This window comes from Pipistrellus hanaki, assembly GCF_964339955.1.
Source record: "Pipistrellus hanaki genome assembly, chromosome: 1".
NCBI classification, from domain to species: domain Eukaryota; kingdom Metazoa; phylum Chordata; class Mammalia; order Chiroptera; family Vespertilionidae; genus Pipistrellus; species Pipistrellus hanaki.
In genome coordinates this window covers 148,847,660-148,874,294 of record NC_140503.1, presented here as the reverse complement: position 1 = coordinate 148,874,294, position 26,635 = coordinate 148,847,660, and the positions used below count along the sequence as shown (strand labels likewise).

The following is a 26,635-nucleotide window of genomic DNA, read 5'->3' as shown; positions in this document are numbered from 1 at the left end:
CACACACACACACACACACACACACACACACACTTTTGATGAGCTATATGAAAGGAAGTTCAAATTTCATAAAATTCATCCTTAACTTCTTCAGCAATTATCTCCTAAGAACAGAGACATTTCCTAATTGTTACTATCCATCATAAAGATAATATTATTACATTTTATGAATCTTCAAGATTTTTCTGACTTGCTTATAAAAATATAAATAATGTCTGTTTTCTCTGTAACACAGGATTCATTCACTGAGATTAGTAAATTTGGCCTTGCCTACCTCATAAGTCTCATTGTTGGGATGCCTGCTATCTCCAGGGGACTCAAAGATTGTAAAAAATGTCCTTGCCCTCAAGAAGCAAAATAGTGCACATAAAGTACTTTTTAAAACATCAGTGCTCCAGCCATGAAGACAGAAGAGAAACAGTCCAGAGATGGAAGACGCTGACAATGCCTTGCCATACTAGCAGTCAGCAGCTGTGTCTCCCTGAAGGATGCCCAGAACCAAACCAGAGACAGTCAGACCTGCATCACCACCATTTGTTCTGAAATACCATGGCTGACATGTACACATAAGGAACTATTTGACATTGAAATTGGGTCTCAAAAGAACTGTTGGCCCAGAGAGGAACTCACTACAGACTGATTCATTTGCCTCTCAGCATAACCATTATGGCTTATCTCAGTTTCGGTTCTTATAAGGATATTTCTTGGTTCACATGATCTCACACATCTAGGGGAAATAATGAACAACATAAACTGATGAACAAAAACAGACCCAGAGACAGAGAAGCAGCAATCAGACTGTCAAACCTCAGAGGGAATGTAGGGGAGGGTAGGGGTAAGGAGGAGAGATCAACCAAAGGATCTGTGTGCATGCATATAAGCCTAACCAGTGGTCATGGACAACAGGAGGGTGGGGGCATATGTGGGGAGGGGTTTGGGATGGGTATGGGGGATGAGGACAATTATGTGATACCATAATCAATAAATCAATAAAAAAGCAAGATACTAAAAAAAACAAACAAAAAACAAACCCAAAAGTCAACTATCTTACATAATAAAAGGCTAATATGCAAATCAACTAACGCTGGAATGACTAGTTGCTATGACACACACTGAGCACAAAGGGGCAGATGCTCAACACAGGCGCTGTCCCCTGGTGGTCAGTGCACTTCCACAGGGGGAGTGCCGCTCAGCCAGAAGTCCTGAGCTGGGCTCATTGCTGGTGAGCACAGTGGCCAGGGCGGAGCCTCTCCCACCTCCGTGGCAGTGCTAAGGATGTCTGACTGAGAGTTTAGGCCCGTTCTGGGTCTTAGCTTCAGTCGGACATCCCCCGAGTGCTTCTGGACTGTGAGGGGGCACGAATGTTGTGCACTAGGCCTCTAGTGATGTTAATAAAAGTTGTTACTCTTTCAGCATAACCATTATTGCTTGTCTCATTTTCAGTTCTTATTAGTGTATTTCCAGTAGGACTTGATCTTACTCATCTAGGGGAAATGATGAACAACACAGACTGATGAACAAGAACAGTCTCAGAGACAAGGAGGCATGGATCAGACTGTTGGACCTCAGGGGGAGGGTGGCGATAAAAGGGAGAGATCCACTAAAGGACTTGTGTGCATACATATGAGCCTAATCAGTGGTCAAAGACAACAGGGGGGTGGGGGGGCATGAATGGGAAGGGGTTGGGGATGGGACTGGGGGGATGAGGACAAATATGTGATACCTTAATCAATAAAGAAATTAAAAAAAATAAAAGTTGTTACTCTCTCCCTGCATTCCTTTTTTCTAAGAAAATAGGATCTGAGATGGAAAAATGTTAAATAAAAAATCACCAGAGGGCGCTGTAGTAGCATTTAGAAAACAGTGACAGACTAAGACAATCATGCCAAACTCAAAGGCTAATGCAGGCCAAATAAACAAGGTTTAAGTTTATGTGGGCCACAAAATAACAAAACCTTCAATTTTCATGGAAACATAGGTTTATTTCAATAAAGAAATGCTGAATACAAAGGGCTGAAATAAATAAGTAATCATTGACATAAAATAATAGAACATTTTATTTATTTTTTAGTAAATCTTTATTTTCAGATTGTTACAGTTGTTCCTCTCTCCCCCAATAGCTCCCCTCCACCCGGTTCCCACCCCTTAACCCTAGGCCCCCCCCCCTCCCCCTGTCCTCATCCATAGGTATATGATTTTTGTCTAGTCTCTTTCCACAACCTCCACACCTATTTCCCCCCAGGATTGTCAGTCCACTCTCTTTCTATGCCCCTGATTCTATTATATTCACCAGTTTATTCTGTTCATCAGATTTTTTATTTACTTGATTTTTAGATTCACTTGTTGATAGATATGTATTTGTTGTTCATAAATTTTATCTTTACCTTCTTCTTCTTCTTCTTCTTCTTCTTCTTCTTCTTCTTCTTCTTCTTCTTCTTCTTCTTCTTTTTCTTCTTCCTCCTCCTCCTCTTCCTCTTCCTCTTCTTCCTCTTCTTAAAGAATACCTTTCAGCATTTCATATAGTACTGGTTTGGCAGTGATGAACTCCTTTAGCTTTTTCTTGTCTCTGAAGCTCTTTATCTGACCTTCAATTCTTAATGATAGCTTTCCTGGGTAGAGTAATTTTGGTTGTAGGTTCTTGCTATTCATTACTTTGAATATTTCTTGCCACTCCCTTCTGGCCTGCATAGTTTCTGTTGAGAAATCAGCTGACAGTCATATGGGTGCTCCCTTGTAAGTAACTAACTGATTTTCTCTTGCTGCTTTTAATATTCTCTCTTTGTCTTTTGCTCTTGGCATTTTAATTATGATGTGTCTTGGTGTGGTCCTCTATGGATTCCTTTTGTTTGGGGTTCTGTGTGCTTCCTGGACTTATCAGTCTATTTCTTTCACCAGGTAGGGAAAGTTTTCTGTCATTATTTCTTTCAATAGGCCTTCGATATCCTGCTCTCTCTTTTCTTTTGGCTCCCTCATAATTCAGATGTTGGTATGCTTGAAGTTGTCCCAGAGGTTCCTTTCACTATCTTCATATTTTTGGATTCTTTTTGCTTTTTGCTTTTCCGATTGGGTGTTTTTTGCTTCTTTGTATTTCAAATCTTTGACTTAATTCTTGAGATCTTCTAGTCTGCTGTTGGATCTCTGTATATTATTCTTTATTTCAATCAGTGTATGCTTGATTTCTAGTTGGTCCTTTATCATATCCTTGAGGATCTCACTAAATTTATCAGCCTTTTCTAGAAAATTCTTGAAAAACCTTATAACCGTGATTTTGAACTCTATATGCTCCATTTCTTTCATCTGTGACCTGTTTCTTTGTCTCCACATTTTGGCTGCTTCCCTGTGTTAATAAAGTGGTTTTGTGTGCTAGGTGTCCGATAGGGCACAGTGGTTCACCCTCCCCAGTTACCTGAGGTGGACACTCTTGGTGCACCCCTTTGTGGGCTGTGTGCACAGTCTTCTTGTAGTTAATCCTTGATTATTGTTGGTATCACTTGGAGGAATTGACTTCCAGGCCAATTGGCTGTGAGGATCAGCTGTGTCTATGATGGGAGAACCTCTGTGATTGCAAGACTTGCTTAGTGATTAGTTCAGTAGGGGAGCAGTTAGAGGCTTCAGGCTGGCAGGCAGAGGTAGTTAGGGCCGATCAAGCAGGCAGGCACTCGAGCAGTTAGGAGCAAGTGGTCCTGGCTTGTGAGAGGGATGTCCAACTGCTGGTTTAGGCCTGATCCTGCAGTCAGATATATCCTGGATTGGAGAGGTTCCAGGCTGGGCTGAGGCAGGCCCCCTCCCCCCCCACCCCGTGCACAGATTTTGTGCACCAGGCCTCTAGTAGATATATAAAAGCCTAAGTGACCAGCTAACTGGCCAACCGGCTGTTATCTATGACACAAACTGACCACCACGGGGCCGATACTCAACACAGGAGGCGAAACCACAGACAAGGAAATATGGAACAGACTGATGAATCTCAGAGAGAAAGGGGGAGGGGGAAGGTGGGAAGAGATTAACCAAAGATCTTACATGCATACTAGAGGCCCAGTACACCGATATGTGCACCAGTGGGGTCCCTTGGCCTGGCCTGGCCTCTCAGAATTCAGGATCACTTGGGTGATTTCAGACAGCCGGTTTTGGCCCAATCCCTGCAGGCCAATCCAAGGGACCACACCGGTGCACAGATGGGCCTCTAGTGATGTAATAATTATTAAAAATGAAAAAAAAACAATTATCTAATTAAGATGGAAATTTGAGAAATTGTTTTTTATTTATTTTTATTTTTTTATTTTTTAAAGATATATTTTTTATTGATTTTATACAGAGAGGAAGGGAGAGAGATAGAGTTAGAAACATTGATGAGAGAGAGTCATCGATCAGCTGCCTCTTGCTCACCCCCTACTGGGGATATGCCCACAACCAAGGTACATGCCCTTGACTGGAATCGAACCCGGGACCCCTCAGTCCCCAAGCCGACGCTCTATCCATTGAGCCAAACCGGTCCCGGCTATTTTTTTTTATTTTTTTTAAATTTATTTTAATAAATTTTTATTGTTCATATTATTACAAATGTTCCTTCCCCCCGCCCCCCCACCATTGCTCTCCTCCACCAGGTTCCCACCCCACCCTCTGCCCTTTCCCCACTCCCCATTGTCTTCATCCATAGGTGCACAGTTTATGTTCAGTCTCTTCCCACATCCCCCTCTCCCCTTTTCCCCAAGAATCGTCAGTTCACTCCCCTTCCATACCTCTGATTCTATTTATATTCAACAGTTAATATTGTTCATCAGATTTTTTTTTTTAATTTCCTTGGTTTTTAGATTCACTTGTTGATAGTTACGTATTTGTTGTTCATAATTTTTATCTTTATTTACTTTCTCTTCTGAAAGAACCCCCTTCAGCAATTCATATAATTCTGGTTTGGTGTTGATGAATTCCTTTAGCTTTTTTTATTAGTGAAGCTCTTTATCTGACCTTCGATTCTGAGTGATAGCTTTGCTGGATAGATTATCTTTGGCTGTAGGTTCTTACTATTCATCACCTTGAATATTTCTTGCCATTCCCATCTGGCCTGCATGGTTTCTGTTGAGAAGTCAGCTGACAATCGTATAGGTGCTCCTTTATAGGTCACTACCTTCTTTGCTCTTGCTGCTTTTAATATTCTCTCTTTGTCTTTTGCTCTTGGAATTTTAATTATGATGTGTCTTGGTGTGGTCCTCTTTGGATTCCTTTTGTTTGGAGTTCTGTGTGCCTCCTGGACTTGTAAGTCTAATTCTTTCACCAGGTGAGGGAAGTTTTCTGTCACTATTTCTTTCAGTATGTTTTCGATATCTTGCTCTCTCTCATCTTCTGGGACCCCCATAATTCTGATGTTGGTTCGCTTGAAGTTGTTCTAGAGGTTTCTTACATTATCTTCAATTTTCTGGATTCTCTTGCCTTCTAGCTTCTATGGAGGAGTGTCTTCTGGCTCTTTATGTTCCAAATCTTTGACTTGATTTTTGCGATCTTCCATTCTGTTTTTAGGACTCTGTATAATATTTTTTATTTCAGACAATGTATTCTTTATTTCTTGTTGATTCCTTATCATTTCTTGTTGATCCCTTATCATTTCTTGTTGACTCCTTATTAATTCTAGTTGATTTCTTTTCATATCCTCATAGGTCTTATCCATCTTTTCTAGGAAATTCTTGAAAAACCTTAAAAGCGTAGATTTGAACTCTATATCCAGTCACTTTTTGTCCTCCATTTCTTTCGTTTGTGATCTATTTCGTTGTCGCATTTTGCAGTTACAGATGGGACTGGATTTCAGGGTGGAGCCTACAGCCTTGGCTTCCATCAGCCCCGCCCTATGCAGCTCCTGCGTCTCAGGGTCCTTCAGTACTCGCTGCAAAGCGCCTCTGAGAGATAGGTGCCCTCGATTTTCGCCTGCTGCCAAACAGTCTATGCTCTCCCCTAATGAGCCCGGTATTGGGGTTCAGTTCAGTTGGAAGTGGAGTTGGAGGTGGCGTTCAGAGCAGACTGGAGCCCCAGTCTCCTTCCGGCCAGGGCAATCCTGCAGCACAGCCGATTGTCCCTTCCCTGTGCGCACTGTGCGTGCAGCCAGGACCTCCTTTCGCTGCTTCCCCGGGGTTCCGCCTTACAGCCCAGCTCCCTATGGATGAGCCTGGGTCCCCGGGGTCTGGCCTAGAATTGGGGTTCAGAGCAGTCAGAACTGGGGCCCAACACAGTTAGAGTTTTATCTCCTTCCCGCTAGGGAACGCCAGCCAGGCACTCGGCCTCCCTCCTCTCCGGCTCCGTCCTCTCCGTGCGCCGCGTGTCTCCATACCTTAGGCTTTTACAGCTCCTCCGCGCTTCCTTCTGGTTTTCTCCTTGCTTCTCGTTGTAGAATTTCCAGTCAGTCGATTTTCCTGTAGTTCTGGGTAATGTCCATTGTATATTTTAGTTGTATTTTATTGAAATTGTTGTGTGCGGCTGCAGCTAGGTGTTTACCTGGGCGCAGCCATCTTGGATCCTCTCAAGAAATTGTTTTTATTTTTAAAAAATCTTGAATATCATATTATTTATTTATATAGCTTCTAATATCCTACTACTTGTGATAATAGTTAACAGAGGTAAAGTGGGGCTAATACAAATAAATGAACAGATGTTAAAAAGAAAATTACTTAGCAGTTTATTAAAGAAGAATAGTTTATTGGAACTCTGAAATTACATATAGTATTACATATATGTGATATATATTTTAAAGGTATATGTACCTTTTGTATGTATACATGTAATTCTTTTTCTAGTAAAATTTTTTCTTATGGAAAATGTGAAACATATTCAAAAGTAGAACAGTGTACTGAGATCCCATATATGTATCAACCAACCTAAAATATTGTGAATGTGTAGCTAGTCTAGTTTTCTTATTATCCCTTTATTCTTTATTACCATTTCTCCAGAAATAATTTTAAACAAATTTATTAATAAATACATCAGTTATCATAGTTATTTAACACAGTAACTATTACTGTATTTTACTGAAAATGCTATAATGTTTATAGGTATTTGATGTTGAGATGTTAACTATAAATGTTTATTTAAATTCATGGTGATCTTTGGTTCATCATATCAGATTATAAATTAACCAGATTATCAGGTTCAGATTCAGGCAGATAGTCTTCCAAATTGTTTCTGGCTTCTTCAGAAGGTCAGGACTGTTCGAATGCTGTTAATAATTACATTAAAAAAATCAGTACAATATTCATGAAAAATTTATCTAAAAATCACAAATAATTTTTGTTTTACTCATTTTAGGACTTGATTTAATCTTTCTTTATAGACACACAATTTGGTAAGTCTAATTTCCTTTATCTTGTTATCCTTACTTATTCCTGGCACTAAATGAAACTTTATATATTGATGCCAATAAGCTGGGAGAGAATTGGGGACCTCACTTGACTCTGGTGAGGATTTGGCTGCCTAGTGGTGCTGTGGAGAAACAGAGCATGCCGTGTTGTTGTAACCTTTAGTCTTGGAATAATCCTGTAGCTGAGGGCAAATTGGGCATCAAAAAGAGGTGGTTGGTGTGTTTGCGATGCTACTTTCTGAGAACTGAAATATTCTAATTTCTGAATTAGTCCTTCCACATGTACTAGCAAAATGGGGGGTAAGCCTTAAGGACAGGGAATTCCTTATCTTGGATCTTACTGCTGGAGCTGTGGGCTGCCATGCATAAATGCTTTATTCACTCAGGGACTGGAAGAGCCACCTCTCTGTGGGGGGAGAGGCTCTGTGTCCTTTCCTCACCATGAGTCGGGGTCCCTGAACGTTAATAGGCCAATGATGTTATATCCCAGCTCCCCTCTTCCATTTCCTTGCATCTATGCAGCTGGAATGCCAAGAGCACCTGTCCTCCATGTGCTTCCTGTTCCCATGTAGTAAGCACACCTGGGAAGGACCACCCTCTGCCTTCTCTGTTGCCACCTTTCCACCTGTGTGGGCAGTCAGGTGGTCACTTAGTGGCCAGAGAGAGAGTAGGAGGCCTCATGTAAGTGTTTCCCGGAGGCCTCTGTTCTACCAGTGACTACCAGGCCTGTTTTTAGAATATGGGAGACTTGACCAGTTATTACTAAAGCCATGCAACATTTTGCATTTGGCTGCCAGGTAGCATTCCTGGTTGGGTTTGTTCTATGACTGAGAACCCATGGTTAGTGGTAGGGGAGTTATGAGCACCAGGTTCCAAGGCCCCAAACCCAATCAATTCCTCATTTGAGGAATACAGGGATTTTGAGAATGTGCAAGTTATTGGGAGGGCTTTTACACTAAGTTACTTAGCATAGCTTAAAAATAATGTTTATCTCTTTTATTTTTATTGAATATTTTTTTGATATGTTGTAGCTAACATGTTTAAAATTAAGGCATTCATGTCAGTTAGTAGGGACATTTTCTCAGATTTTTATACTGTGAAGTATCCTGTGTCCGCACACCATGGACCTGTTTTCTTCTTTTGTGACATTGCTTCTGTTTCAAACTCCTGTCATTTAAATTTAGTTTTTTTTCTCTCCCTCACCCTCCTTTTGTAATGTTCCTCTTTTTTTCCTTTGCTCTTTTGTCCTGTGTCTCCTCTGTGCAACATTGTTCCTGGTGTCCCTTTGTTGCTACTGATCAGGGCTATGCTTGATCATTTTAACAAAAATCATTGATCTCAGTCTTATTCACTCCCAATTTCTAGGGATTCCCCAGTTGCGACATTTCTATAAATCAGTTCTCAGGGTTTATGGCAAGGGAGCTCACTACAGCTAAAATTGTAGGTCGGATGTCTCTTATAGGAGACCTCTGACAAAGCAAGAGCATGAGAGAGTTGGACATCCTTTAAGTATCTGATAGCTGCCACTGACCATTCACATCTCTATGGTTTTCACCCGATTCTGAGAAAGAAGGGCCTCAGGGTGCACTCTGTCAAACATAACAGAACCAGGCTATGTTGTACCAGAGGGACCTGATGTTATAGTATAGAAACCTCTCTTTCTAGGGAGCAGCCCCAACTAAGTTAATGATCGTCTGTGAAAGAAAAAACATATTTCAATTTATGCCACTCTCTGTGTTGGAACAGTGTATGGCAGTGTACATTATGGAAACAGAGTAGGAAGATAGGTAATGTTGGGAGTCCCCTCTCCCCCAATGGCCACTATTTCATCTTTTAAGCACTTCTAGTATGTCTGGTGATGTGGAAGATGTCAGAAAAGAAACCGATTAGATTTAAACATCAAATAAAAATAAAGTCATCATGAAAGTTTGTCAAACCACTTACTCATCTGTTTGGTAATTTACCTTTTTCCTTGGTGCATTAGGTCAAATGCCTCATTGATTTTTTCAAAAGGCAGGGTATGGGTCACCAGTGCATCCAGGTTGAATTTCTTATTCTTGTAATCAGTAACCAGCTTTGGGATTGAATCTATTCCTTTGTAACCTGTAATTTGATCAACAGTCCTAATAAAGATGTAGAACTTGACATGAACAAGTAATTTAATCATTGTTTGTTGAATGAATGAAATTATTTGGTCAGATTGGCTTCCTCCAAATAGATTAAACTCCCACTCATATTTAGTTTTTTCTATACTTTTATCTACCTTAAAATTTTTCTTCATAGGAAAAATTTCAGATTATTTTTTATTTCTGCATAAGAAATTATCTCTGGTCCAACTTTGACTTTTGTTTCTCTCTGTTGGTTTATTTTAATGCAAATTGAACTTCTGTTTGCAAGTTGTAGTATTCCTACTATACAAACTGTTTACTTTCAAGTAATTAATGGAATATCTTTCCTATAGGTTTTAGATGTATTCCAGGCACTTAGTATTTAAACAAATTATTTTTATTTCAATTTGAGTACTATTTTGGAGAAAATTAACAGAAAAAACACACACTGACCACCAAATGATGTTCCATTGATAGTACGGCCCATTATTAGCTCTATTGAAGTAATAGTCAATCCTTTATCACCAACAGCTACTCCAATGAGTGTACATGATCCCCAACCTACTGTTGTGCAGTCCAGGGCTGCTTTCTGGAAGGTTAAACAAAAAAGACCAACTGAGTAAGTAGAAAGGTAGACCATGTCATCAGTGTTCATATGTACTGGGTTTCAGGGAAAATTTATACACTCTGCATATGAAATAAAGGGAGTCAAGACCATGAGGTCATAGTGTTGTACATTGACAATTGAGGCTTTGCTTCAGATAGAACATTCAATAAAATTTTGAGCTTTTTAAAAAAGGATATTAGGCCCAGTTTGCATGGCTCAGTGGTTGAGCATTGACTTATGAACCAGGAGGTCAGGGTTCAATTTCCAGTCAGGGCACATGCCCAAGTTACAGGCTTTATCCCCAATGGAGGTGTGTGCAGGAGGCAGCTGATCAATGATTCTTTCTATCAGCTTTGATGCTTCTATCTCTCTCTCCTGCTCCTTTCCTCTCTGAAATCAATACAAATATATTAAAAAATTAAAAAGGATATTAGAATGAAACAGAATATATTATTCCATCTTGTTTAACATTATAATTATACCAAATCTATAGCATATATCATTGTATACTAAGAGAAATACACATCCATGAAATTAAGAATGGTCCATAGAACATATTCTAAATTCAAATGAACATGCTTTTGACTATTTACCAAAGGTGTATTGTAAAAAGTTTGCAATTTTGTGGACATAGAATAAAAATCTTTAGTTGCTGGAAACCAAATCAGTTTCACTGAAAAAGAGATATTGACAGGAAGCCAGGAAGGCTGGTCAACAACCTTAATTGCTCTAGCTGAGATTATGTTAGCTGAAGCAGAATCTACCTTGTCCATGAAAGTTTCTGTTATTTCCTGCCTAAGGGCTACATGTAAATTTCTGTTTATGTTGCTTAAGATGTTTTCCCCAAAGCCTCAATAAAGGGGGATGGCAGGACCAGAGCAGGAGTAGTTCTCCCACTAGAGTTGGACTACCACCTGGCCCCCCAAATCGCCAAATTGAATTTCTTCAAGTCTCTTTTCATTTGTGTGCGGCCCTTCTCCAGAACCTGAACCCTGAATTGGAACTCTTTCTACGCGGGCCGTGAAAGAGAGTCCTATATTTAGTCATAAGGAGAGGGTGATTATTCACTAGAGTCTGGAATAAGGTACATACTGTAAAGTTAGTGGATCTTAATGTAGGATAAATGAAAAGTAAAGCCATTTAAAACAGAGGGAAAAATAGTTAAAATGCCACTGGCTGCTACTCGTGAAACATTTCATCTATTTCCCTACACTTTATAAAGCTCTCTGTAGGATTTATGTGACCAGTTCTGTCCAATGGGCTTTGGGCAGAAATGAAGTGTCATTTCTTCGCCTAAACAGAAAAGCCAGTGTGCAACCTGCCAGGTGTCTCTCCTCCGCTGTAACAACCAAGAGGACCTCATGTTGAGATTGTGAAGTCACAAATTTGAACTTCCTTGATGGGTGACTCACAACATGGAAAACAGTGGCTTGGAGGAGTTGCACTGATCTTTGCTTGAGAGAAAAAGAGAACATTGTTATCTTAGCTTATTGCAAGTTTGAGATGAGGATAAAAGTCCCAAGGATTGAAAATGTAAATGAAAAGTTAAAGAAAGTTTCAGAAAGACATAAACTGTGGATGGTCATTCCACTTAGACACCCAATGGTAACTAGAGAAACAGTTAAATGTTTTGAGACTAGTGTTACAGAAGAGAAATGTAAACTTTGTGTCATATCTTTTGCCATAGTCAGGGGGCAACTTGATTCTGATCTGTTGGAGCAGTTCCAATAGGAAGTAAGTTCTTTTTCATCCCTGATCATTATATGAAAGAAGGAATTTGAAGAACAGTAAATTCTCTCCATCTTCTCTCTCTCTGTGTGTCTTACTACCGTGTTTCCCCGAAAATAAGACATCCTCCGAAAATAAGACCTAGCACATGGAAAGATAAGACATCCCCTGAAAATAAGACCTAGCGCAACTTTGGGAGAAAAAAATTAATATAAGACACTGTCTTATTTTCGGGAAAACAGGGTAATGATAGAAGATACAACCATTTATAACCTTAATATGTTTTGTAATTTTTATTTGATTATGTGCTTACTTATTGTATCGAGAATTTGTAACATTTCTGAATAGAAACTTTTCTCATTTTTACAATTTTTATATGGTAAAACCATGTTTGTTTTCAACATAGATTCATGTTGAGGGGAAAAGAACACTAGGTACTACTGGTCACCTTACGACAACTTCTTACATTGATTTCTGTTTTCTAAAAAAAATGTTTTTCCTATTGCTTTTTCTACATTTCTGAAGTTTGCTCCAAGCAAAGAATTAACCTCTAAAATGATGACTTAGTTCAATGGACATTGTATGCAAGTTCAGGGTTTTATTTATTATCCTCTGATAACTTTTGATCAGAATTATTTTGAATTCTCAAAGTCTTATAAATTGTCAATCATTGCAACTTTCTAATTGTTCTGTTCTGTTGGCTGCTTAAGAACATGAGAAGTCATTGAAATCTGGTTCATAGCCATTACTGAAATCTCTACAACTCTGAAATTCAACTTGCCCCAAAAGTTACAGAAACTTTTGGTGAAAGGATAGCTAGCTAGCTCATCTTTTTGTGATTAAACAAATTATATCTTTTAAAAATTTGGGCTCTCTAGTGTAATTCTACTCCATAAGTTAAAATACATTTCTTGGTATAATCAGTTAATAAAAAAGCCAAATTTCACAACAGTGGTTCTCAGCTTGAGAAACTGGTAAAATATATTGGTACCTGGGCCTCCAGCTCATGAGACTAAGGTGTGGTCATTCACTGGTACTAACAAACAACTCCCAGGCACTTATAAAGCAGCGAGTGTTGAGAATATCTGTACTCTGAAAATAAGGTAAACAGGCTGAATGTCAATGTTTGTAAACAGTTTGAGCTTTGGAAAGAGTAGGAATGGATGTGGCACATTGCAAGCTGCAAGTGCCAAGGACCATTAAAAAGCAGGGCCTGACACAGAAGAGCAGTGCAGGACAAGGAGCTGTCAATGTATGAATCTTCAGGAAGAGCTAACTTTTACCTAACAATCCCCTTTCAAACAGCTCTGTTATTACAATGAAACCATTCTAGGAGGGGTGGCCTACTCCTCTCAGCAGCTCTTGCTGGTCTCCCCTCTTCTGGGGAACTCACCAGTCAGGTGAGAAGCAGGGGGAAGAACCTGCAAAGCCAGCTCCTGATGGAGGCATGGACTTTTATTATGGTTCCTTCCCTAGAGAAGGGTGTTAGGAGCCAGGCTGAGTGAAGGGGTAACAAGATCTTGGCAAGCCAACTTGTCCATCTGTTGACACATGTGCGGGTGGCTCTGCCCACTCTCAGGAGAATGGGATAGACAGAGGTAGCTTCTCAGGCTCTGCAAGTCAGGGAGACCGACCTGAGAGGAGAGGAAAACTGAATGATTAAAAATTATAGTGTTTGCGAAGAAAATATGTACGTTTAATTTTGCAGTATGTGTGCATTGAATATATGCACAGATTTAAATATGTACTTTGGACCTAATTTTGCAGCCGATTTTTGAGGACTGGCAGATAGAACTGGATTGTGTGAAAGGATAGCTAGCTAGTTGCTGGCCTTTCCCTGCTCTGCTTTTTGATGGGAGTGGATACCTCAGGCTGTTAGGGTGACACCAGCCACATTCTCTTTCTCCTCCTTTAAGTCTGGCTTTCCCATTCTTATTGTTTTGCTCATTTCTTGCAGGCACAATTCCTTAAAAATTTTCACTTCCAAGTTTTCTCTGAATTTCATGTGGAAGAATAAACAAATAATAATAACATAATAAATCTGTAATATTTATCAATAGACTAAATATCAATTATAACACATTACATAATATCCAATATATTATTAATAAACATTGCTTATTGTATAAACACAAGAGGCCCAGTGCATGAGATTCATGCATGGGGGTGGGGAGGTGTGTCCCTCAGCCCAACCTGCACTCTCTCCAATCTGGGATCCCTTTCACAATCTACGACTGCTGGCTCCCAACTGTTTGCCTGCCTGCCTTCCTGATTGCCCCTAACCGCTTCTTCCTGCCAATCTGATCACCCCCTAACCATGCCCATGCCAGCCTGAGTGAAGTCTAACTGCTCCCCTGCCAGCCTGTTTGCCCCCAACTTCCCTCCTCTGCTGACCTGATCACCCCTAACTTCCCTCCCCTGGAGGGTTGATCGCTCCCAACTGCCCTCGCCTGCAGGTCTGATCCCTCTCAATTGCCTTCCCTTGCAGGCCTGGTCCCTCCTAACTACCCTCCCCTGCTGGCCATCTTGTGGTAGCTATCTTGTGACCACATGGGGGTAGCCTTCTTGTGTGTTGGAGTAATAGTCAATCTGCATATTACTTTTTTATTAGATAGGATAGAGGCCTGGTACATGGGTGGGGGCCGGCTGGTTTGCCCTGAAGGCTGTTCCAGATCAGGGTGGGGGTTCCCTTGGGGCATGGGGTGGCCTGGGTGAGGGGTGTGTGGTGGTTTACAGGCCGGCCATGCCCCCCAAGGACCCAAGCGGAGGCCCTGGAATCTGGAATTTATTTATCTTCTACAATTGAAACTTTGTAGCCTGGAGTGAAGGCCTGGGCCAACCAGGGCTGCAGTAACTTAGCTTCCTCCATCACTTGGGGCAACCCTAGCCTCCTGCTCTTCCAGCTCAGTGGCTGTGGCCATTTCTGTAGGAATTTATTTACCTTCTATAACTTAAACTTTGTACCCTTGATTGGAGGCCTGGGCTCGGCAGAATGTGTGGAAAACTTGGCTTCCTCCATTGCCAGGGAAACCCAAGCCTCCCTCCTGCTCTCTGTGGCTATAGCCATCTTGGTTGGGGTTAATTTGCATACTCGCTCTGATTGGATGGTGGGCGTGGCTGGTGGGCATGGCTTGTAGGTGATTAATTTGCAGTTACGTTTTATTAGATAGGATAATTTATATATAAACAAATATGTCAATATTGACTATTAAGTGAATAAATATATTAATATATAAATACTGTCAATGCTTATTAATGTTAATAATATTATTTGTTATATACTATTATAAAAAACATACATACCATGGCTTCAGATCCACCTGCACAGTCAAGTGCAAAATCCACACCCCCACCGGTCATTTCAATGATGACCTCCTGGACGGGTTTTTGTAGCTCTCTAGGATTGAGGCAGTCAGTGGCTCCAAGGGCTTTGGCCTTTGCAAACTTCTCACTGTTGATATCAACAGCTATGATTCTGGCAGCTCCTGCTACTTTACAACCCATTAAAGCAGAAAGGCCGACACCTCCTAGGCCAAAGATGGCACAAGTAGAACCTGGGGTAACCTGCAGGCAGGAAAATCATAAGTTAACTTAAAGCAGCTGTCCCCACTCCTTTTTATTTATTTTTTTAATTATTATTTTAAAATATATTTTTATTGATTTCAGAGAGAAAAGGTGCAGGAGAGAGAGAGAGAAACATCAATGATGAGAGGGAACTACTGATTGTCTGCTTTCTGCACACTCCACACTGGGGATCGAGCCTGAAACCCAGACAAATGCCCTGACCAGAAGCAAACTATGACCTACTGGTTCATAAGTCCAAGCTCAACCACTGAGCCATGCTGGCCAACCGGCCATCCCTCCACTCACCCCATCCCCTTTTAAAGATACAGAGTGAGGTGGGGCAGGATCATGTAAATAGAGGACTGCCCATGAGAAGACCAAGGGATTTAGCCACTTGGGGAAATTTACCAATGTAAAAATGAATGAATCACTGACTGAACTTGGAGAATCATTTGAGGGTCATTAGGATCATCAGTTTATAAGGAACAAGCCCAAGTGGAAATCATTTCCTTGTTTTCATTTCCCCTTTAGTGGTATCAGAACAGAACCTGAAAGCTCACACACTGTAAAGGGCTTATTGTTTGCCCTTTTAAATAGATCGCAAGTAATGTGATGTCTATATTTCTAATAGGCCTTATTTGGTTGTGTTAATGTTACCACTAATGATGGTAACATTAACATTTGATGACCACTAATATTATCATTTGATGACCACTAATATTTCTCTAAATGTGAGTTAACTCAGTCATCCGAATTATTAAATTATTTAAATGGAATGAGATCCAAATTCCTTGCATGGCATGGAAAGATTTTTATTATCTGACCCCTGTTGCCTTCAGATTTCACCTCCATGATATTCTCAGTACTATGGCCACAACAAACTGTCTCACTTTCTTTTCCTCATGTCTTAGTTCATGCTGTTCCTTCAGCCTGCTATACTTTTCACCTTATTTCATTTAATGAAAGTATAACCTATATTTAGTATGATCTATTGTATATTTTTGGTCTGACTTAACACTCTCCCCACTATATATTAATTTCAGAGGGGAAGGGAGAGGGAGAGACAGATAGAAACATCAATGATGAGAAGAATCATTGATTGACTGCCTTCTGCACACCCCCCGCCCTGGGAATTGAACCCGCAACCCCGGGCATGTGCTCTTGATCAGAATTAAACCTGGGACCCTTCGGTCCACAGTCTGACGCTCTATCCACTGAGCAAAACCAGCTAGGGCCACAAAATATTTTTTGATTCTTTAATCAGAAGGTAGTGACAATTGGAATATGTTCCTCTATAAAGTGAGATAGTGGCAAAAAGTCCCCCAAAGATCCTGCACAGAGAGATGCTTACTATGTCTATTTTCTCATGATGATGGGAAACTGTTTAAAGCATAAACAAAAGAGAAAGTAGAAAATCTGCCTATGAGATGTATTGGAAACAAAATTACTAAGAGAAGTGGCATCTCTCACTTTATGAATGATATTGGATATTTGTATAATAGCTTTTGCTATTCAGGGGAAATAAAAATATATTTGTAATATTCAGAATATTGTTTTATTTAGAGTCTGTACTATTTACTATAATATTGTAGCATATGTTTAGTTTATTTCCAAGTATATACCTCCAGAGACTGTGTTAAAAAGCTCGCCTCTAAGTCTCATGGAGAGTAGAAAAGCATTCTCCCCATTGCACAATGTTGTACCCAGTAGTTGGATTCTCAGGCCAGCTCACAGCAGTGTATAAATTGAATACACTGCGCTGATTGTGTTATATAAGCAGACCCCTGAGAGTAAAAGTGCTTTTGTTTGCAGAACTGGGGCAGTCACTATAAAATGCCCTCTCCCCATTTGATTTTCTCTCTGCAGGAAACACTGTTACAGGGCATTTTCATATTTCCAAAGATATCCATGAAATGTAATTAATCTTGCTATAAATGATATTAGCATATTAAAACAAATCATGGTTCTGGCTATGCTGTGGAAGATCCCCAATAATTATACCGAGCAGTTGCATCACTTTTCTTCCCAGAATTAAATTAAACTTTAGTAAGGGTCTCACCTCTTATCTAGAAATACTGATATTTCACGTCCCTTTGTCCTGTGAGTTATGTTCCTTCTTTGAGCACCTCCTGAGGAGGTTTAGTTGTTCCTCAACAGCGGGAAGAACATGTCCTGGGAATTCAGATAAACTTTGACTATACTTAAAAGTAAACTGTAGCTGAATATCTAGTGTTAATATTCCCGAAGAGAGATTACAGTAGTAGAAGGTGAGAGTCTGCATGGAGTCCAGAAAAGGAGATGTGTGTAGCCAAAAGAGCAATAATTTCTCCCTGAGAATCCAATGCCATCTATAGGAGAATATGCCTTGACTGCCAAAGTCACCTGGGCTTTAACTCCACCCAACTATCTCCTCTAGGAGCCTGCATATTATAGTTTGGCTTCCCATACAACTTTTAATTTTTATTAATGAGTGAGCGAATGGATGAATAAGTGACATTTCAGAGGGAGGCCAAGAGTACCATCCTTGTGTGCATCAGGGAGAAAGTAGGTGTGGCCTTGTGGAAGGTGGGTGGGGTCTCTGCAGTTTCTATTGTCTCTTGACTGGGTCTGCTGTCCCAGGATGAGGATTCATATTTAGGGGACATATTTAAGTAGGCTGTATTTAAATTAGGGATGACCTATAATATAACATACTATTATAGTATAGGGAAAGAAATTGACATGAATTGGGTGCGAACTATAGCCACCCACTGGGCCAGATGTCTTACCTATGCAATATGATTTAGTTTTCCCACAGTAATTCATAATATACAGTATATTATTATATAGAAATAGAAGTAAAGAGGTTAAATAACTTGCCTAAAACTACAGAGATGATAAACACAGAACCAGGGTTGGAAGATAATTCTAGCTGCTTTATCACGCTGCCTCCTAATAATTTCTGTTTTATAGAACCTGGTGATTCACCATTTTACCTTGGCAGTGTTGATGGCAGCTCCATAGCCAGTTGAAAATCCACATCCAAGCAGACAGACTCTCTCTAAATTTGCATCATCATCTATTTTGGCAAGATTAGTATCTGATACGACAGTGTACTGAGAGAAGGTACTGGTCCCCATGAAATGGTAAATTGGTTTTCCTTTACAGGTAAACCTGCTGGTTTTGTCTTCCATTAGTTCTTGCTGAACAACAGGATTTTTGGATTGACTAGAGATTTTAAAAAAGATACAAAAAAGAGAAAGTTAATGTATCTCTGATTACTCCCTTGAAATAAAAGTTAGGCATTATGTATTACTTATGACACACTTTTATGATATAAAGAAATTGAGAAAATGACTTGGGACTTTTTGCTTAAATATAAAATAAATTTTGTATTTATATCTCTATAAGTAACATAATTTTTATATATTTATTATATATAATATACTATAACATATAGTAAATATATAATATGAGTAATATATTAGCTATTATATAAATAACATCTGTAATATAGTGTATAATAAAATAGACATAATAGGAGTCATCTAATTATAATAATGATATAACAATAAACTCTTTATTGAATACTTTTTCTTGCACCAGAAACTCTTTTAAGAGCTGTACATGTATTGATTCTTTCTTTCTTTCTTTATTTATTTAAATAAAAATTTAAAAATATGGAATGCTTTATGAATTTGTGTGTCATTCTTGTGCAGGGCTATGCTAATCTTCTCTGTATTGTTCCAACTTTAGTATATTTTCTGCTGAAGTGAACACTATGTATGGATTCTTTAAAAATTATTATGAAAAAAATTATTATGAAAAATTCAAACAAATATAAAAGTAGAAAAAATAGCAGAATGATCCTCCATGTAAGCATCTCTTAGCTTCAGCAATTATCAAGTCATGGTTGATCTAGAGTCATCTATTACCCACCTCCTCCCTCAACACCACCACCTATCCTCTCCCCATGGTGGACTACCTTGAAGAAATCCCAAACATCACTATTTCATTGTAAATATTTCAGCATGTATCTTTAAAAGATAACGATTGTTATAACTCCATGCGTGGCATCTAGATGATATGTTTCTTGTATCCCTTTTAATGGACAGATTCTCATTCCCTCCCCCCCTTTTTTTCTTGTAGTTTAATCTTTCTCATTCTGGATTTTTCTGATTACATTGCTGTGATCTGATTTAACATATTTTTCCATCCCCAAATTTCCTCTAGTTTCTTTTATCTAAATGCTTGATCTGATTTGGGTTTTAAATTTTTGTAGGAGTACTTCAAAGGTGGTGTGTGTTTTCATTTGGAGCACATACCTTATCTGTCTTTTTGTGATGTCAGAAAGAATTGGTGGTCATTGTCTGAATTTGTTATTTCATTAAAGGTTTACAAAAGGATCTATTACTTCTTTGAATATCTGCAACAACCATGTGAAACAGGCAGTATTACTATCCCCATCTCACAGATGAGGAAATTGAGGCATTGTAATGGCACCATGGCTAGTGTCAGTTAGCATTAAGGACAAACCTTTCTATAGTCTCAGGAAAGTAAAGAATAAAGTGATTAAAATTTTTGGACTCTGCAGCTAATGGCCCAGATTCAAAATTTAGTCCTAGGACATACCTATGTGGCCTTGGAATAAATTACTGCTCTTCATTGCATTCCTCTCTCCTCTTCTGTAGTGGTAGCTACTATTCTGAATCTGGCATTAATCATTCCGGTGATGTATTATACCTTTACTAATATACATGTAACCATAAACAATATATAATATTATTTTTGTGTGTGATGCCTTGCTAAATATTTCTGACAGCAACTTGCTTCTTTAAAAAAAATAATATTTTATTAATTTTTTACAGAGAGTAAGGGAGAAGAATAGAGTTAGAAACATCAATGAGAGAGAAACATTGATCAGCTGCCTACTGCACACTCCCTAATGGGTATGTGCCCACAACCAAGGTACATGCCCTTGACCAGAATCGAACCTGGGACCCTTGAGTCCTCAGGTCAATGCTCATCCACTGAGCCAAACCAGTTAGGGCAGCAACTTGCTTCTTTCTCTTAACATTATTTGTGTGAGATTACAGTGGTCCCTCCGCCCCCCTTATCCCTGTGGGATATGTTCCAAGACCTCCAGTGGACACCTGAAACCTTGGATAGCACCAAACCCTATATATGTAGTTTTCACCCCCAAATGTACAGTATACCTTTTCAGTAAAAGGAAGTACTTTACCAAATCCCTTCGGCATATCAGAATCACCAGCAAAGCTACTGTTACACTTTGGGGCCATTATTAAGTAAAATAAGGGTAAACTGAACAGAGGCACAGAGATATTATGGTAGTGGATCTAATAATCAAAATGATTACTAAGTGACTAATGAACTGGGGGCATATGAGCTGGGCAAAGAGATGACTCACTTTAGGGATGGGATGGGGTAGGATGAAATCCCACTACTGAGAATGGCATGCAGTGTCAAACTATGAATTGTTTATTTCTGGAATCTTCCATTTAATATTTTCAGATCTCAGTTTGCCATGGGAAACTGAAACATTGGAAAGTGAAACTATAAATAAGGGGGAATACTGTATTCTATGTGATACATATAGATCAAGTTTAGCCATTTTTGTAGTTAAGTAGTATTCTGTTATTGCATAGAAATTTATTAATCCAGTGATTTTGAACCATTATGCTGTGGTAGACTGGTGTACTGCAAGGATTTTTAAAACCTGCAATACCTGACTATTTAGTCAGGGGCACTGACCTTTTTTCCCTTAGATTGTTGAATAAAAAAAAATTGCAACAGCCAGCACAACAATAGCTGACTGGTGTGACTGAATCAGAATTATATATATTTATAATATAATAATTCTTTATTATTGAAAGTATTAAACATGTTCTCACCCCTCCCCCCCTGAAAAGTATACCTATACATTTTTTTTTTCAGGTCGGCACAAATATATAATTTTGGTGTGCTGCAGAATTGTAGTTATTAGTTTATGTGTGCCATGAGATGAAAAAGGTTGAAAATTGCACTGTTAATCTGTTCTCTTATTGAAGGACATTTGTGCTCTTTCAATTGTTGCTGTAATAAACAATGTTGAGAGGAGGTAAGATGGCGGAAGAATAGATGGGCGGATTCTGAGCCCTCTCCCGAAGCAGAAAGAGAGAGCAACTGAGGGTCTTGTGCTGTGAGTGTTTATTGGCAAGCTGGGAGACAGCGAACACCAGAAGAAACTGCTGGGGGGCTGCTGACAGAGGTGCCCCTCACAGGGAAGCACCCACGCGGGCTGTGTCCCTGCCCGGAGCTACCTACCGGCTTGGACGGGAAACCTCGCCATCTTGAGAGGAAGATAGGATCGTGTCAGAGGCCTGAATATCCACAGCCGCAGCGACCACCAAGCATCTGTGACCCCCAGAACGCGGATCCCAAGCGGCGCGAACACTTGCCCTCACAGGATTGCTCCACTGCTCAGCGAAAAGGTCAGATTTCGCGGGGAGAGGGTGGAGAGCACTCGCGGCGAAAACAAAAAGCCTGTGCGCACAGAGTGCGCTCCCAGAAGCTGGAGGACAGGGGTGGTGATTACAAGTAGAAGCCCCCGCTGTTGGGCGGTTGTCACCCTTGAAAGTGGACGGGGCTCCTAACAGGGGAGATATCTAAAGAGCAACACATTTGGATCCGGCTCGGAGGGATATCGGAGAGTTGCGGGAGATTGCAGTTGCTCGGACCTGCCCCCTCCCCCCGCTCCATAGTTCCAGCTTCAGAGAGGACGGAAAAAAAAAAAAAGCTGGAGAGGCTTTAGAGTCTGGGAAGTCAACCTAGAAACACTGCCCCCAGAGGCTAATTCACAAATTGACTCTAGTGTAATAAAAACAAAGCAAAACCTGCCTAAAAATCAGGACTGGATCATAACAATAGAGGAAGCGAATGACCTTCATTACTGCTAATTTTAATTAAATTTTTAAAATTTTATTATTATTTTTTTTTAATTTTTAAATTTTTGTTTTTTACTTTTGTTTTCATTATTTGCAACGTTTACTCAAGAAACTATTTTTTTTCTTTTTCCTCACTTGATTTTATCTTGATAATTATTACATTGTATATGTAATCAACATTATTACTACTACTAATTTACCTTTTTCATCTTATTTTCTTTTGTTTATTTTTATTATTTTTATTCCATTTGATTATATATATATTTTTTTTAATTTCAGGATTACTGTTCTACAGTCTTTATCTATCCTTCTTTCTCCAACGCTTTATTCTATCTCAACCCTACCTTTATGCCCTCACCCTCTTTCCAATCTTTTCCTTTGATACCCTGTTTATCTTAACCCTTTCCTGCTCTAGATTTCCCCCATTCCATCTGTCTACCCCCTCCTAAAATTTCACCCTACTTGTATATATCTAATTTCCAACTACCTGCTCCAAACCCATTCACACCTCCCTCGCAGTTGTCCTAAAAACAAAAAAAAAAAAACAAAAAAAAAAAAAACAGTCTTACTCTCTAACTCTGAAGTTGTATGTTGAATGTTAACTTTACTGAAGTTGTATGCTTTTCTTTTATAAGATTGATTTGCCTATGCTTTTTGTTTGATTGCATGTTTTTGTTAGCTGGGTTCTAGTCACCCTTATTGGTGGTTATTAATATCGCAAACACATTTCGATTCAGTGCCTTGTGTGTTGTACCTGGTTGTGTTGTATTTTGTGCCTTTAAATCAAAGCAGGAGAGAGAGAACTACACAACCAGACATCATAGATCATGGGGAGACCAAAAAACAGCCCGCATATGAAAGAAAAGCAGGCTTCACCAGAAAAGGAAGTAAACGATATAGAGGCAAGCAACCTACCAGAGCAAGAATTCAGAGTAACGATCTTAAGATGGCTAAAAAGAATGGAAGACAAATTTGACAATTTGAGTAAGACCCAAGAGGAAATGAAAAAAACTCAAGAGGAAATGAAGATGACTCAAGATGAAATGAAAAATGACATCGCTACTATGAAGAACTCAATAGATAGCATCAAGAGCAGACTAGAAGAAGCAGAGGATCGCATCAGTGAGCTAGAAGACAAGATGGAAAAAAATACCCAATTAGAGCAGCTTCTAGAAAAAAAAATTAAAAAGCAGGAGGAGAGCCTACGGGAGCTTTGGGACAATGCAAAACAAAACAATATTCGAATAATAGGGGTTCCGGAAGGAAAGAAAACCGAGGTAGACATGGAAAATGTATTTCAAGAAATAATGACAGAAAATTTTCCTGAGATAGAGAAGAAAAAACCCACACAAATCCAAGATGCTCGCAGAGTCCCAAGCAAAATGGATCCCAGAAGACCGACGCCAAGACATATTATAATTAAATTGGCAAACACCAATGACAAAGTTAGAATCTTAAAAGCAGCCAGAGAGAGACAGAAAGTTACATATAAAGGAACCCCCATCAGACTAACAACTGATTTCTCAACAGAAACTTATCAGGCCAGAAGGGAATGGGATGAAATATACAAAGTCATGCAAAGAAAGGGTCTGAATCCAAGAATACTGTACCCAGCAAGACTATCAATCAAAATTGAAGGGGAAATCAGGAGCTTCACAGACAAAAAAAGACTAAAGGAATTTATCTCCACCAAACCAGCAATGCAAGAAATGCTCAAAGGTCTACTGTAAAAATAAATAAATAGGAAGCGAAGAAGGAACACAGGGGTATAGAATAAAAATGGCATCAAATGAGTACCTATCATTAATAACATTAAATGTAAATGGTTTAAATGCTCCAATCAAAAGACATAGGGTAACAGATTGGATAAGAAAACAAGACCCATACATCTGCTGTCTACAAGAAACCCACCTCAGAAAAAGAGATGCACACAGACTGAGGGTGAAGGGATGGAAAAAGGTTTTCCAGGCAAATGGAAATGAAAAGAAAGCTGGGGTAGCAATACTTATATCTGACAAATTAGATCTCAGAGTGAAGGACATAACAAGAGACAATGAAGGCCACTTCATAATACTAAAGGGAGCAATCAAACAAGAAGAAATAACCCTGGTAAATATATATGCACCCAATACGGGAGCACCCAAATACATAAAAAAACTGCTGGAGGACATTAAGGGAGAGATTAACAGCAATACAATCATAGTAGGAGATTTTAATACCCCACTGTCACCCTTCGACAAATCATCCAAACAAAAAATCAGCAAAGAAATATCAATCCTAAATGACTCACTAGACCAGATGGAATTAATTGACATCTTCAGAACATTCCACCCCAAAGCCACAGAATATACATTCTTCTCAAATGCACATGGGACATTCTCAAAGATAGACCACATTTTGGGACATAGGCAAAGTCTCTTCAAATTCAAGAAGATAGAAATCATATCAAGCATCTTCTCAGACCATAATGGCATAAAACTGGAAATTAACTACAATAAAAATAATCCAAAGAAATCAAACACATGGAGACTAAACAGCATGCTATTAAACAAGGACTGGGTTACCAGAGAAATCAAGGAAGAAATTAAAAACATCCTGGAAACAAATGACAATGAAAACACAACAATCCAAAATCTATGGGACACAGCAAAAGCAGTTTTGAGAGGGAAGTTCATATCCTTACAAGCCTATTGCAAAAAACTAGAAAAAAGTGTAACAAATGATCTAACTCTACAACTCAAAGAGTTAGAAAAAGAGCAACAAGAAAAGCCCAGTGTAAGTAGAAGGAAGGAAATAACAAAAATCAGAGCACAGATAAACGACATAGAGACCAAAGAAACAATACATAAGATCAACAAAACCAAGAGCTGGTTCTTTGAAAGGATAAACAAGATAGATGGACCTCTAGCCAGACTAACCAAGAAACAAAGAGAGAGGACCCAAATAAACAAAATCAGAAATGAAAGTGGTGAAATAACAACAGACCCCACCGAAATACAACGGATTGTTACAGAATACTATGAACAACTCTACTCCAACAAACTGAACAACCTGGAGGAAATGGACATATTCCTAGAAAAATATAATCTTCCAAAACTCAATCAGGAAGAATCTAAAAATCTCAATAAACCAGTGACTTGGGAAGAAATTGAAACAGTCATCAAAAAGCTTCCAGCAAACAAAAGCCCAGGGCCAGATGGCTTCACAGGAGAGTTTTACCAAACATTCAAGGAAGAACTAAAAACTATCCTCCTCAGACTATTCCAAAAAATCCAAGAGGAAGGAACACTTCCAAATTCCTTCTATGAAGCCAGCATCACCCTAATACCAAAACCAGATAAAGACAACTCAATGAAAGAGAATTACAGACCAATATCCCTCATGAACATAGATGCTAAAATCCTCAACAAAATTCTAGCAAATCGACTCCAGAAGAGCATCACAAAGATCATACACCACGACCAAGTAGGATTTATTCCAGGAATGCAAGGATGGTACAATATCCGCAAGTCAATAAACGTGATACATCACATAAACAAATTGAAAGATAAAAATCATATAGTCATATCAATTGATGCAGAAAAAGCATTCGATAAAATCCAACACCCTTTTCTGATAAAAACTCTTAACAAGGTGGGAGTACAAGGATCATACCTCAACATAATAAAAGCTATATATGATAAACCCACAGCCAACATTATACTCAATGGGCAAAAACTAAAACCATTCCCTCTAAGAACAGGAACAAGACAGGGATGCCCACTCTCGCCACTCCTGTTTGACATAGTACTGGAAGTACTAGCCATTGCAATTAGACAAGAGGAGGAAATAAAAGGCATCCAAATTGGAAAAGAAGAAGTAAAGTTATCCTTATTTGCCGATGACATGATATTGTACATAAAAAACCCAAAAGACTCCATTAAAAAACTAATTGACTTAATAAATGAATTTGGTAATGTAGCAGGATACAAAATTAATGCCAAGAAATCCATGGCTTTTCTATACACCAACAGAGAAACTGCAGAAACAGAGACTAAAAAAGCAATTCCATTTACCATCGCACCAAAAAAATTAAGATATCTAGGAATAACTTTAACTAAGGAAGTAAAGGACCTATATGGGGAAAACTACACGACACTGAAAAAAGAGATAGAGGAAGATGTAAGGAGATGGAAGAACATACCATGTTCATGGATTGGTAGGATCAACATCATCAAAATGTCCATACTTCCTAAAGCAATCTATAGGTTCAATGCACTCCCCATTAAAATACCAACGACATATTTCACCGACCTAGAAAGAACTCTCCAAAAGTTCATTTGGAACAATAAAAGACCCCGAATAGCCACAGCAATCCTGAGAAAGA

The 26,635-nt window shown here is 39.1% G+C and overlaps 1 protein-coding gene across 1 annotated transcript in view; it reads right to left on the bottom strand.

The window, feature by feature from the left end:
* Positions 1-6,646: 6,646 nt before the first annotated feature.
* LOC311621063 (uncharacterized protein) overlaps positions 6,647-26,635 on the bottom strand; it is an 82,333-nt gene continuing 62,344 nt past the window's right edge. The window contains exons 13-17 of the mRNA XM_084880838.1: positions 18,322-18,553; positions 15,086-15,346; positions 9,901-10,036; positions 9,304-9,442; positions 6,647-7,198 (exon numbers count right to left, since the gene is read on the bottom strand). Coding sequence (XP_084736964.1) covers positions 7,174-7,198; positions 9,304-9,442; positions 9,901-10,036; positions 15,086-15,346; positions 18,322-18,553 — 793 coding nt within the window. The 3' untranslated portion in view covers positions 6,647-7,173. The remainder of the gene's footprint in view (positions 7,199-9,303; positions 9,443-9,900; positions 10,037-15,085; positions 15,347-18,321; positions 18,554-26,635) is intronic.